Source organism: Haliotis rubra, unplaced genomic scaffold (assembly GCF_003918875.1).
Source record: "Haliotis rubra isolate DU_JTF1 unplaced genomic scaffold, ASM391887v1 Scf182, whole genome shotgun sequence".
Classification (NCBI taxonomy): Eukaryota; Metazoa; Mollusca; class Gastropoda; order Lepetellida; family Haliotidae; genus Haliotis; species Haliotis rubra.
In genome coordinates this window covers 156,024-170,135 of record NW_025765803.1, presented here as the reverse complement: position 1 = coordinate 170,135, position 14,112 = coordinate 156,024, and the positions used below count along the sequence as shown (strand labels likewise).

The window sequence follows — 14,112 nt, the reverse complement described above, 5'->3', positions numbered from 1 at the left end:
ACAAGCGAACGTTTTAACCACTAGGCTACCCGACCGCCCCTCACGCATTGTACCCATGTGGGGAATCGAGCATATATCTTCGGAGTAATGAGAGAACGTTTTAATCGATATGGTTTATCTCACAATCCTTGCTTTTTAATATAATTCCTTTATGAGTTGGATTTGGAGCCACGTTGATGGGTATTTCAGTTAAAACGGAGTGTCAGCTAGCGAGAGGAAGGCCAATAGTGAGGAAGACGTTTACCCATCAGATTTGAACACACGATCGATGATTTCTGACTCGACTCTTCACATTGCAGCGCCTCATACGACAGAGCCAAAAGGCTCGTCCGACTTTTAAAACTAATTTTGTCCTAACGATGGCTGGAGGTGTTTAGCACTTCGTCACACCCATCAGGACGGTTACAATACTGTGGGACACGATCCGGGGGACTTGGAGACTCGAACCCACGAACACCGGATCCTATCACCAATAAGGGAGGTAATGCTCTGTGAATATCCCGAACCAGATAATGCGAATATTGCCATTTCCACTGAAGACGTGCAGTTTTAATGTTTATGTAAATGAGTGAGTGATTAGGTGGGTGAGTGAGTCAGACTCAATGTTTATGTGAGTGAGTGAGTGATTAGGTGGGTGAGTGAGTCAGACTCAATGTTTATGTGAGTGAGTGAGTGATTGGGTGGGTGAGTGAGTGAGTCAGACTCAATGTTTATGTGTGTGAGTGAGTATTGCGTTGTGTTAAAGTGAAGCAAGGGAAGCCGTAGGAGTGAGTGGGTTTTAGTTTTACGCCGCTTTCAGCAATATTTCAGCAATATCACGGCGGGGGACACAAGAAATGGGCTTCAAACATAGTACCGTTGCAGCCCCTGGAATCTCTAACAAAATGGAGGTCTCAGACGGTCAATTGTTTGGCAAAAACACTTAAAGGTCGAAGGTGCTGCTAAACTATCATAACCAAGGTAAAATTCGAACCAATGAGGGGCGGTGGGGTAGCCTAGTGGTTAAAGCGTTCGCTCGTTACGCCGAAGACCCGGGTTCGATTCCCCACATGGGTACAATGTGTGAAGCCCATTTCTGGTGTCCACCGGCGTGATATTGCTGGAATATTGCTAAAAGCGGCGTAAAACTAAATTCCCTCACTCACTCGTACCAATGACCAATGATGAAATTGGTCAAACCAGGACAAAGTTGAACTTCAGCAAACCATGCTCCCTTTTCCCGAGTACGGGATGCTCAGGCTCACTGAGATGTTTGATGCATGGACCTGTATGTCAAATACGTACATTGATGTTCATGTCAATCACAGGATTTTCTGGTCCATACTCGAATATTTACAGACTGCCGTCATACGGGTGTAATGCTACGGCTTTGACGGGGGCGTTAAACAACGAATAAATAAACAAGCATCACAATGATCTGATGACTTCTGGAACGTACAGTGGGTGCAAGTCAGTATTGATGCTGTAATGAGTTTGTGTTTGTTTCTTTGTTGTTTTACGCCGCACTCAGCAATATTCCAGCTACATGGCGGCGGTCTGTAAATAATCCAGCCTGTACCAGACAATCCAGTGATCAACAACCTGAGCATCAATCTACCCAATTGGGATACCGATCACATGTGTCAACCAAGTCAACGAGCCTGACTACCCGATCCCGTTAGTTGCCTCTTACGACAAGCATGGGTTGCTGTAGACCAATTCTAACCCGGATCTTCACAGGTCAGAGAGAACAACGTGAGTTAGCTTAGTTTTACGTCGCTTTTTAGCAATATTCCAGCAATATCACGACGGGGGACACCAGAAATGGGCTTCACACATTGTACCCATGTGGGGAATCAAACCCGGGTTTTCGGCGTGACTAGCTAACGCTTTAACTACTAGGCTATCCCGACCACCCTGAACTGGATGAGATGTATGAGAACAGCGTTTCAAGGCAGGCAGTCTAAGTGTTTCCAAACTTCAGCATTAGGATCTCATCGGGTTAAGCTCTTTCACCATTGCACGCTGTTGAACCCCGGTTCAGAACAGAAGGTGTTACCAAACACAAACATGGAAGTCTTGACCCATTCCACGAACCATCTTTGGGAATTATTATGATGATGTATTACGATAAAATAGACAAATGTAAGTCTAATGATAAATAGACAAGCACGGGTTACTGAAGATCAATATTCTAACCCGGACCTTCACGGGTTCTTGAAGACCCGACACCGTCTGTTAAGTCTAATATTGCTATTTGTATCAACAATCTAATGTTTTCTGAAACACATTATATATGTTGGCGGGAGGCAATGTCCACGTGCAGAGCCACGTGATCAGAATATGCTACTGATGAAAAACAGGATGGCGTCTGATTACATGTGTATTCCGACTCGTCTCTTAATGAGGTTGATAAGGACAGATAACCTAAAGACATTGAAATGACTATTTTTGTCATTTTGAAAATGTTATCGAGCGAAATTAGAAGGATATATGACATAATAATGATCTGATGAGTACAGCAGTAGAGGACGACCGTAGGCGTCAATACTGGACAAACACACTTCTCTCAGGTGTTCTGCAGACTTGAAATAGAAACGATATAGAGCGAGTGAGTTTAGTTTTACGCCACACTTAGCAATATTCCAGCTATATAACTGCGGTCTGTAAATAACCGAGTCTGGACCAGACAATCCAGAGATCAACAGCATGAGCATCGATCTAGCCAATTGGGATACAATGACATGTGTCAACCAAGTCAGCGAGCCTGACCACCCGATCACGTTAGTCTCCTCTAACGACAAGCATGGGGTGCTGTAAAGATCAACTCTAACCCGGATCTTCACGGGTCCAACGATATGGACTATATCAGGTATTTGAGAACATGGTGGCACGGGGGCACGGGGCACAGTTTCCTTATAAGGTGTATCAATGATCTGTGGAGTTGCGTCCCTTTTGTATGAGGATCCTGTGATCACTGGTTCGAATGCTCGGTTGGATCTGATATTGTTTTCTTTTGTTTGTCTCCACAATGACCGTTTCTAGTGGGTAAAAATGGAGGTAAAAATCCGAGACAAGCATCACTCCGGGATTTTCTCCCTGGATAAGGACCATATGTCGTAATAAACCAGGAATACTGTACAGAAAACCAAACACACGCACACACGCACCCGCGGACGGACTCATGATCTCACACGTTTATCCTGATGGTAGAATTTTCATCAAATCGTATCCATAAACAAAGTAGCACGTGAATAGTCGGGTTTAATTGATCTTCGGCAACTCATGCTTGTGGTAAGAGGCGACTAACGGGATCGGGTGGTCAGGCTCGTTGACTTTGTTGAAACATGTCATCGTATCCCAGTTGCGTAAATCGATGCTCATGTTGTTGATCACTGGATTGTCTGGTCCAGACTCGATTATTTACCGACCGCCTCCTTACAGCTTGAATATTGCAGAGTGCGGTGTTAAACAACAAACAAACAAACAAACAAACAAACAATGCAACCAAACAAACTATAAACAAATGCACGGATTAACGACTCATGGTCGTCATGTAACGTCAGCATGTAAAGCGGTAAGATTTGCAGCATCAAATCACATGGTAGGTGAGGTTCCATGTGAAACCAAAATTACTTGTCTAAAAAGTCAATTTCACGTTTTCAACATTATATGTGTTTTCTGTTGAAGCATCTGCAATATTAGGCCTAAAACCACACCCACTCCAACGACTCGCGTATGTGTACCTTTCACAATTCATTTAAATCCACGAATTTGACCTGTCTACAGTAATGTGAGAAATATCTTTCGTGCAATTATGGTAAAATATAACATATTTTTCTGTGGTATGGTATTTAAGTATTAACAGAACGAGATAACGAAGTCTTCGGACAGATGCTATTACGACCTTACCTGTCCAGTCTTGGTTTATTCAACAAGGGACATAGGCCATTAGCCCATGGCACAGCAGTTGTACAGCAGCCACAATACCTATTGCCTACATTACATATTTGTCCTAAATTGCATAGACTTCTCAACATACATGACCAGCTTTCTTATAAGAACACTGTTAACACCGGACATTACAAGATTAAATTTAGCTAATGTTTGAAATATATAGTATTTCCTTGGAATACGCCTGGCATACAAAGAAGTGGTACTCATCTTCTTAGTTCATTTTACAACACATCACAAAATCATCACTTTCTTGGGACATTTGAATATCTACCCATCTCAATTCTCAGTTGGTGAGAACTACAGCTAAACTTAGCTAAAGCGTCACGAGATTTCTGAATATGCTTAATATTATGCAGTGGGATATAAGTTAGACTTGTACATAGAATAATTATATGTTTTAGAACCTTGTGATAAAGATGCATGATAAACTTGCTGATACATGCATTTAGCTCTGTCCATAAATTCCGATAACAACGACTGAATATTACTAATGCACTGGTTATCCCAAACATAACCAAATCCCATTTTAAATAACACATTTCTCAATTGTGAAGCCCAATTACATTTAGCATGACTCATATCTAACATTAACATGTTATAACATCATTTATATCGTACCCTAAACCCATTAGCTTAACAACTTCATGAATTAAATTTATAGTCTTGTTTAGTAATATAGTCACACCCTTTGTGTCGAACTTTGATAAGTCGTATTTTCGGTTGTCTCGAAATAACTTGGTACCTTCCTATTCTGACTTTATTCATAGATTTTTCAACTGTGTCGAAATTAGGATATCATTTACCTAGGGCCTTTCAACTTCGACACAACGGTGTTTAATGTTCGAGATGGAATGTTCGAGATGGAATGTTCGAGATGGCGATGAAGAGAATGGAAAGGAGGGAGGGAGCAGGGGAAGGTGACGGATGGGTAAGAGCTGCAACATCGCCGACATATGTAGTGGTGCGCTCGCACTTTAATCGATTAGACGACCCGGGTCACGCCTCAGTGACCGTTGTCGGGTATCGACCGCCCTGTGACTACCCCTAGATGTTCAACGCCATGGTATGGAGCACAGGGATAATGTCAGCAGGCATAATTAGCTCGGGGTCATCAAAGCAATCAATACGGGCTGTATGAAACTGATGGCAGTTCATACTTAGCGGCACTCCTCCTTCATAATCTTCAACATTACTCGCTCTCACTGCATCCTCTAACGAGGCCTAAACGACCCGCACCCGACACTAGCTCTTATTGGAAAACGCATAAATTTTTAATTAAATGAGTGTAATCCGTTTTAGGTTTCATTCCCAGCCGGCAGGTGGCGCTCAGTGATGTGTTTACATAAACGTGTTTCAGCGGTCGACGGAGATGAAGCCCTGATGATATTTTTGACCACTGTCCAATAACGTCGCCCACAGTGACCTAATACCTGAAGTAAAGCTGGGGAGGAAATGTATTGGTGAATGCCATGTTCGTAATGCTGAATATCGATCGGTCCGCCTCGTACAGCGTTCTGATTAGCGGAGGCTGCACTGGCGTTGCCATGGAGATGATGTCATCGTCTGCATTATGTTTATTGATTATTCCAGCGAGAAGACAAAGCTGATGAATGATGGTGGCACTGCTTGAGCGTATCTAGGCCGCCATTTTCAGACCAGTCGCTGTGAACGTCGGAATTGCCACTTGTTCGAGTGGTCGGAGACACAGGAGGGTTTTATAAACAGTTCCTCTAAACAGAGTGATCAACCCAACGGTGTCGGAACCACCATCTTTCCAGTGCCCTGTTTCTATCGTGTCCGTGATCAGGAATTACATTAACGATGGGAACGGTGTTGTCGTTTTCTCCCCGACCCCGGAAACCTCTGTACGAAGACATCAACCTCAACAACTTCAACTATGAGGTTCTCCACAACGTCAAGAACCAAGCGAAAGACAAGGAGAAAGAAAAGGAGAAGAACCTGAAACGCCATTCCATCTTCCTCAGTGCCCTCAGCTGGAAGAAGTTCACCGTGAATAGCAAGAAGAAGGAGAAAGGTCTTATCAAACTCTCCAACACAACGTTCCTTGCCAGTAAGTTTGACAATAACTGTAACATTGAGAATGTTAATATCAACAAAAACATCCAGAAATCCATATCTTGCTATAACCTTAAAACCGGAATCGATGAAAGTCAATCTCAGCATTCTAACCTTGTTAAGAAAGTGGAAAAATGTCTCAGCCCAAAGCGAACCGTGATTCAAGCCTCCACGTCAGAACTGTTGAAATGTCTAGGAGAATATTTGAAGAAGAAGTGTAAAAAATTACGTCATTTTGAGGCAAGTGATGTAATTATGTGGCTCCGAAGCGTTGACAGGTCTCTCCTTCTACAAGGATGGCAGGACGTCGCGTTCATCAACCCGGCGAATGTTGTGTTTGTGTATTTGCTTATACGAGATATGGTCACCAGTGATACGGAGTCTGAACATGATCTACAGGCCACTGTTCTCACGTGTCTATACCTTTCCTATTCATACATGGGTAACGAGATCAGCTACCCTCTCAAACCATTCCTAGTGGAAGATGACAAGGACAGATTCTGGGACCGATCCCTTGTCATAGTAAACAGGCTTAGTCCGAGTATGCTACGGATTAACAGAGACCCAAGCTTCTTTACAGAGATTTTCACAGAACTTAAGTCATACTCCCCTTGCATATGACAGACTTGATCGACTGTAAACAAACAAGATCGATAACCTGAAACGGACAGTATGCCGACCTGGTCTATGTAACATAGCTAGGGAAAGGCTTGGTTTGTCTTGTGAGATTCAAGAACAACCTAAATGTGATACAGACTACACATAAGACTTTAGGGGAAAATGTGTCCCTTTTTCGGAAATGCAACCGCCTCTGGATGCCGCAAGGCCTCATTTTTCCAAAGATACATATCTGGTTATTACTGGACCCAGCCCACAGGAATATTTCCTTCACCAACATAGCGTTCGTTCTTGTTTGTATAGTGACTATGTGGACTCTCGAAACGATAACAACCAGATTCTCCAGAAATGATTCCATAAATTGGGCCAGTGGCACACGCCTGTTTAGTCGTAGTCAGGTTCGAAATACAAGTCTGCCTGCGAGATGCTGATAATATTGGGTAACACAATGGCGGACGTGTAGCAGACGATTTGACTTACTCGACGCTTCCAAACAATATACTGTGAATATATTTTATTTTACTGTGTGGATATCCCGAAATCCAAGACCGTGCTTACTTCGAGATAGCATAACGCTTCCGGAGCAGACGACAGCTGGCTCGAAGTCAAGACAAGTGGACATTTTCAGATCATGTGAGCACAAAACGACAATGTTATCTCTGATAATGTCCCAATAACGGGGAGTACAATATTTCATATGAAACAAATCCATGAAACCTCTGAGCTTGGAACCTTGTGTTAGTCACGTGATAGTATACGTGCAGTCATATGTTCAAGGTTGACGGAGAAATCAATATGCCAGTATAAGCTTGTGATGAATGAGTAACTTTTGTACAAAACAGCAGAACCGTGGTACTGCATGGATAATCAACGTGCGATATCGCTCTCAGATGTTCCCGTCTCGTGGAGATTGACAGTAGACATAATACTGTAAGGACTCATACCGTCAATAAATTGTGACGTTGGTTCCAAAGACGTTTCGGTGTACGCAGAAACCATTCCAGCGGTGAAGTGTTCTACAGTCACCGAAATCAATATCAGCCGCGGGCGGGTTCTCGGCGTTCAATATCACTCCCGTGTTGAGCATTCCGATAGAATGTTGCACCGTGACTGCTGTTGAAGGTTGAACGATGTAATAATGTGTGCGAGATGGACGCCATGGGGCGTCTCGCGGGAGGGGGAATTGCGAATTGCTTCTGTTATTATTTATAAAGTTGATTTCATGTCTCTTTATATATCGATCATGTTAATAACTTTTTAACTAACGTGGGTCTTAAAGAATTTCGCAAAGTATGATGTGATTGGTACCATCGTTTATTGTGAACCCAGTCTTAACTTTGCCAGAGATCTGTTTAAACGTATTCTTTATATTTTCATTGAAAATGAATGAAAATTTGATATATTCATTCCATATATTTGACCTATTACTTGAAATGATTATCTACTACGTTTCATTTTGTTGAAGTAGAAATGAATTTAATCGCAAATTTTGGTTTCAATGGGGTGGGCTATTTAATTCGACTCTTTTGTTCCTTGTTGAAACAGTGATTGCCATGCTCAGAGAATCAAAGAAGGGTACCTCAATGGCCATAATTATTTGTGAATATGTGTGTCAGCAATTCAAACATAGTACCGTTTGCTACGTGGATAATTCTGACGTTTTTATGAGGACGTTGCGTGCTCTCAAGGTCACAAATGACGTCACAATAAACCCGCGTTATGTTTCGTTTTGTGACATGCGTGTTAGGCATTTATTTCTCTGTTACTACAAGCCACTCATTTGTCAACTGTACAATTCACAAACTGCAATGACTAGTTGATGATGTCTTGTCATTACGTTTCATACAGTCCATTTAGAGGCAGATGTCTGAATGTACGTCCATGTTTTCATTTCCCTTGTGATTTACAGTATATACTTTTAAAGGGGCATCGCTGGTTTATAGCCATAACAAATTTCAGGTCACAAGATCTGACTGACTGACTGAGTTTGGTTTTTACGCCGCTTTTAGCAATATTCCAGCAACATCATGGCGGGGAACACCAGAAATGGGCTTCACACATTGTGCCCATGTGGGGATTCGAACCCGGGTCTTCGGCGTGACGAGCGAACGCTTTAACCATTATGCTACCCCACCGCCCCCACAAGAACTGAGTCTATCGGTTAAATCTTCGGTATGTCCATGTCTTTTCTGCAACGATTCCATCTCGTTCCTTCGTACAAATACGCCAAATCATTGGTATTTTTGATTACCTGTAACAGTATGTGTTGTCGAGTTGTATTACTTGACTTCAATTATCACAGTAACGGGCCATTTGATACAGATAAAGGTTAGAAAATTATTCAGAAAAAAATGAATTTTTTACATTATTTATTGGCATGAAAATAAAATTGTTGTTGGCTAAAAAAATGGGTTGATATCTCCTTTCAGAGGAAAAATACATCCGTGTCATAGACAAAAGACTCCCTCCTCCCCTACCTATCAATAACAAAGTCCACATTCTTCGAAATAAAATTTAATTTGCGTTAATCATCTACAATTTTGAATTCTTGGGATCTTGTTTTTAAACAGTAAATTTAGGTTTTAAAAATATAAAAACAATATTAGGGTCTATGTTCTTACACCCACCAGTGCCCCTTTGAATATTGTTGTTTATTTAGACAATCAGTCTGCGAGACAAAGCCTATTGTGACATTCAGACATCTGGAACATCAGGAGGGGAGACTCTGAGAGAGTGTGGGTCTGACTGCGCATGTGTGAAATACCCTCCCTATAAAGACTCCATGCTCAACTTTTTACCAATCATACTACGTTCATTGCATGCATGTGAATACGTGATTAAAACAATGTATCATCCATATTTTGAAAAGAGTTCTAGAATATGTTTAATATGTTTAATAATAAGAATATAATTTATTTTTCTTCATTCTGATAGAGATGTTTATTCTTTATACCTCTAGTCCGATAGTCCAAATCCATCAGTTTTCGTTTCGCAGTCAAACATCGTTTGACGGTGATGGCAATTTGGACTTGGGAGAACTTCCGTTCCAGTCCACTTAAAACAATCTTATTTCTCTGCTACTTACAAGAAAACAGTAACTGTTGCAAAAGGGTAAAAATATTATACTGTTTAAATTTCTTTAACACGCCGACCGAAATTGAAAATTGTATATCATCGTGAATTACCAACAGTATTTGTTGGTTGTTGTCAAGACGGGTTACATCAAAATGTGAAATTCCGGATATGGGGAATTATATAACTTCATTATCGGAACCGAATATAGCATTAAAAAATCTGTCGATGAAGAGAAAAGAGATTGTCTTATGTGGCCTGACTCTATCTGTCTACTGGTTGCCATATTGTTAAGTGAATGAATGTAACTGAAGGATGTGAACCACACAACATGACAGGCCGAGGGGTGGTATATATGAAAATATACGAAAAAAGCTTTAATCATTTTGTCATAACTAAATTTAAGATTTTTTCTGACTCTCGAAACTTCATTCATGACTTCATTTGATAACTATTAAAACTGATCTGGTTTTTTTTTGTCCTATTGTTGAAATTGGTTTAATGTTTTCGATTGAAATCCTCTATGTTCACTGCCGTCACCGCTTCCAGAAATGCACATGCATTTGTTGCAAGCTTTTGTCAAATTCATCTTTGTAATGCATTGTATTGAAAATGTTTGTCATATGTTTCATCATTTGACATATTTCTTTTCTTTTCTATTAAATAATTTCTTTTTTCAGTTTTAAGATTCAAGCGAAATTGATAAAAATGTTTAAAATAAGATCAGTGCATATCCACACATTAACATATCACAGTGTGGGCCCTCTTAATAACCCACTAACAATATCCCACCGTACTTAATTTGTTTATCATTCACGAAATCAAAATAATTTTATAGAGCGTTTTACATTCTGTTTGTAATTTTTCATGTTTATTTTTTATAATTATACCAGCCGGGTAGGATGAATCAAATTCAGTGCTGATGACTTTTTAATATCAGCGAAAACAGTTGGATATGAATCTCAGTGTAAATATATACCTCAACGATGATATATCAATGTATGTATATTATTGGTTAAATTGTACATTACGTACTTACATGATACTGGAACCTCGTTTATACACTATTGGGTGATCTGTCAAATATGTCCTGATTAACCTTACCAGATTTCAGATCATGAAACATTAATATTCATGACATTCGTACGAAAGAGGTTTGGTCTAACAGGATTCCACTTTTAGCGACGTCAGCATCTTTACCAGATTAACAGACAATTAATTATGACATTATGATTTATAAGGAAGTGGAAACAAGATTAACTTAATTCCGTTTAGCAAGGTTCCATTTTTCTAACTTCACAAGCCCCCAAAAGCCGCCGATTGTAAACATTTAAATTTTGTGGCTTTGCTGGCAATGTGTTTGGCCTACGGCCTTGATATGTGAGTTGAATGTCTCGTTATAGTCACGTTACAAGTCCGAGAGTTGAATGTTGCATGCGAGAAGAGAAATTGTGATATTTGGCGTGCAGCTCTCTTACATAGTGTACATTGTTCTTGGTTGAAAGTTGCTTTGCTGTTTACAGGAATATTTGTACGTTTTGTGTTTGTCCCCGTTGCAAGACAATAAACAATGAATTAATATACATATTTAGTTTATTTTATGTTTAGTTGATATAATGTTTTGGTGCGTCAGGGCGATGGGGTATCCTAGTGGTTAAAGCGTTCGCTCGTCACGCTGAAGGCCCGGGTTCGATTCCCCACATGTGTGAAGAATATCTCTTGTGTCCCCCGCCGTAATATTGCTGGAATATTGCTGAAAGCGGCGTAAAACCATACTCACTCAATCACTCTTGGTGCCACATGAGTGAATTATATCGAAGTTGTTTCAAGTAGTCCTGTGCACAGGTTTGTTTGGTTGTTTGTTTGGTAACCCTCAGTATTCCAGCTATTATAATAGAATGACTGACTGACTGAGTTTACTTTTACGCCGCTTTTAGCAATATTCCAGCAATATCACGGCGGGGGACACCAGAAATCGGCTTCACACTATAATAGAATGACCTTTGTCTGTAAATATTTGGGCATGGATAAATAATCAGGTGATTGACATCATGAGCATCATCCTACTCATTTGGGATACGATGACGTGCAACAACCGACCGCCTCCGTGGTGTAGTGGTTAGAGCGTCCGCCCGGAGAGCGGAAGGTCGCAGGTTCGATCCCCGGCCGCGTCATACCAAAATAAGTTAAAATATGGTACTTGTTGGTACCTGCCTGGCGCTCGGCATTAATGGGTACAACAAGGACTGGACTATCACTATAAAACCAGCTTAAGTCTGGGCTAGTACAAGCAGCCTCACATACACATACACATACACATACACACACATGCACGTCGTCATATGAGCGAAATATTCTCAAGCACAACGTTAAACCCAATTTCACCTCACCTCACGTGCAACAACCAAATCAGTCTGTCTGGCCACCCTATCCCACTGGTCGCCTCTTACGATAAGTAAAGTGGCAAAGGGCACAGGTGAAGTTAAGCAACGCTGGTGGCGGATTGAGTGAGTGAGTTTAGTTTTACGCCGCTTTTAGCAATATTCCAGTCATATCACTCGCAGGTGACACCAGAAATGGGTTTCGCTCATTGTACACAAGTGGGGATCGAACACGGGTCTTAAAGCGACGGCATTAACAACAAGGCTACCCCTACTGGTGGCGGAGAGTAGTTGGATGGGTGACTGTGTTGGCAGAAGAGCTTCCACTGATTCGGCCGATACTGTAGCACTTGTAGCACATGATGCACGTGTGTAATATGTCGCTGTTTATGCAGCAGTCGAAGGGTACCCGATAGGATGCGATGGTAATGATTGTTAACCTTCTCGGGCAATTTTTATAATGCCCAGGGGAGCTGAGAATCAAAAGTGTGTATCCTGTAGTGACGTTAAAAGATGCTACTTGTTTTGCTTCTGCCTGGCGGTCATCTTTCCGGGAACACAACAAGGACAGGACGGTACGGAGGCTGTGTACTGTAAATAGGTGTGGTATCCATGTGAAACCTTGATACGGTGTCTCCGTTGACTAGCACAAGCAAAGCCGGCACTGGTCCTGCATAGAACAAGCAGCTCCGCACACACACGCACGCACGCACGCACGCACGCATACACACACACTCTCTCTCTCGTCGGAATAAGTACTATACTAGTACTACTTCAACAGCAACTCCACCAGCAGCAACAGCAACTACTACTACTAGTAGTACTTCTACTCTACTACTTCTACTACTACTACTTCTATTTTAGCTCATCCACTAACACCCACTACTACTACTACTAAAGTACTGTCGGAAATAGAAAAAAACCTGTATTTTCTCATTCATCTCTGGAAATTTAAGTAGTTGATATGTGCAAGTGTGAAATATCTGTTAAACTAAGTTCGGCCTACAGTGGTAGGGACATAGGAAACGTAGAAAAAGGACTTTACTGGGGAGAGATTCGTGCAGAAATGAGCAAAACGATTTATTTGGAACAGACCATGACTTTATGCAAATGATATTGTATTACAAAGGACACTTTTAAAATGCCCAATTTGAAATTAGACTTAGCTTCATTATAAACGATAGCTGGCGTAAAAAATAATATCTTTCATGCTGAAACTATTAAGGATGAAGCTACCATGGAGTCTCACTGTCACTATAAAAAGAAACAGGTAGGAGGGTTCGTCTCAAAAGTACAACCTGGTCGGGTGTCGCAGACGATCGTTGGGGTCGGGGTGGGGGATAGAGATATCAGCTGAGATAAGATAATCCTTTTGGGCAGTTATACTGGGGAAGTACACGGCATGTCATAACAATTTACAAATAATATCCAGTTCTGTCGATCTTCGCGATCGGGTGGTCATGCCACCTTTATCCAGCCCTATGTAAGAATGTTGAGTTTGGATGGGTTCACGTGACTCTGATAAAATACCATGTACACCCGTCACGATCCGCGAGCAGGGAGTACAAAAGTATATTATCCCGCCACGCCTCGGTGACCACGCGAAGTGAGAAAAGCGTGCATCGCCAAGCCTTTAGTAACGTGCGCTGCACTTAGGTCAATCGATCAGCTGGTGTCAACATGGCAGCAAGGAAACGTTTTGCCACAACAACTGAGAATGAAATTGAAGCAAAACATTTTAACGTTGTTATAAGGAACACCAAAAGGGCCAATGACATCGCAGCAGAATTATTACGGGACTACTTGACAGAAAAAGAAATGGACCCTTACTTTAAACATTACGAAGTGGGACGGCTGAATGCCACGTTGCGACCCGTCTACATGGACATTAGAACAAACAAAGCCGTGATATATAAAAGTTCTACCCTCGACACCGACCGATATGGTCTGAACAGATATTTGAAAGGTCCCCCCCCAAAATAGAAATTTTGACATAATAAAGGACAGTGAGCTTAATGGGGCCAATGAG

General features: G+C 41.4%; 1 protein-coding gene and 1 long non-coding RNA gene across 2 annotated transcripts; both read left to right on the top strand.

Annotated features, from left to right (window-relative positions):
* Positions 1 to 5,284: 5,284 nt before the first annotated feature.
* LOC124273562 (cyclin-dependent kinase 5 activator 1-like) lies at positions 5,285 to 7,899 on the top strand. Its single transcript, XM_046708841.1, has one exon. The coding sequence runs from the start codon at positions 5,758 to 5,760 to the stop codon at positions 6,631 to 6,633; it is 876 nt and encodes a 291-aa protein (XP_046564797.1). The 5' UTR covers positions 5,285 to 5,757; the 3' UTR covers positions 6,634 to 7,899.
* An 877-nt stretch (positions 7,900 to 8,776) lies between these two features.
* On the top strand, positions 8,777 to 11,285 carry LOC124273563. Its single transcript, XR_006897685.1, has 2 exons — positions 8,777 to 8,883; positions 9,210 to 11,285. It is a non-coding gene; the product is annotated as an uncharacterized LOC124273563 (long non-coding RNA).
* Positions 11,286 to 14,112: the final 2,827 nt, after the last annotated feature.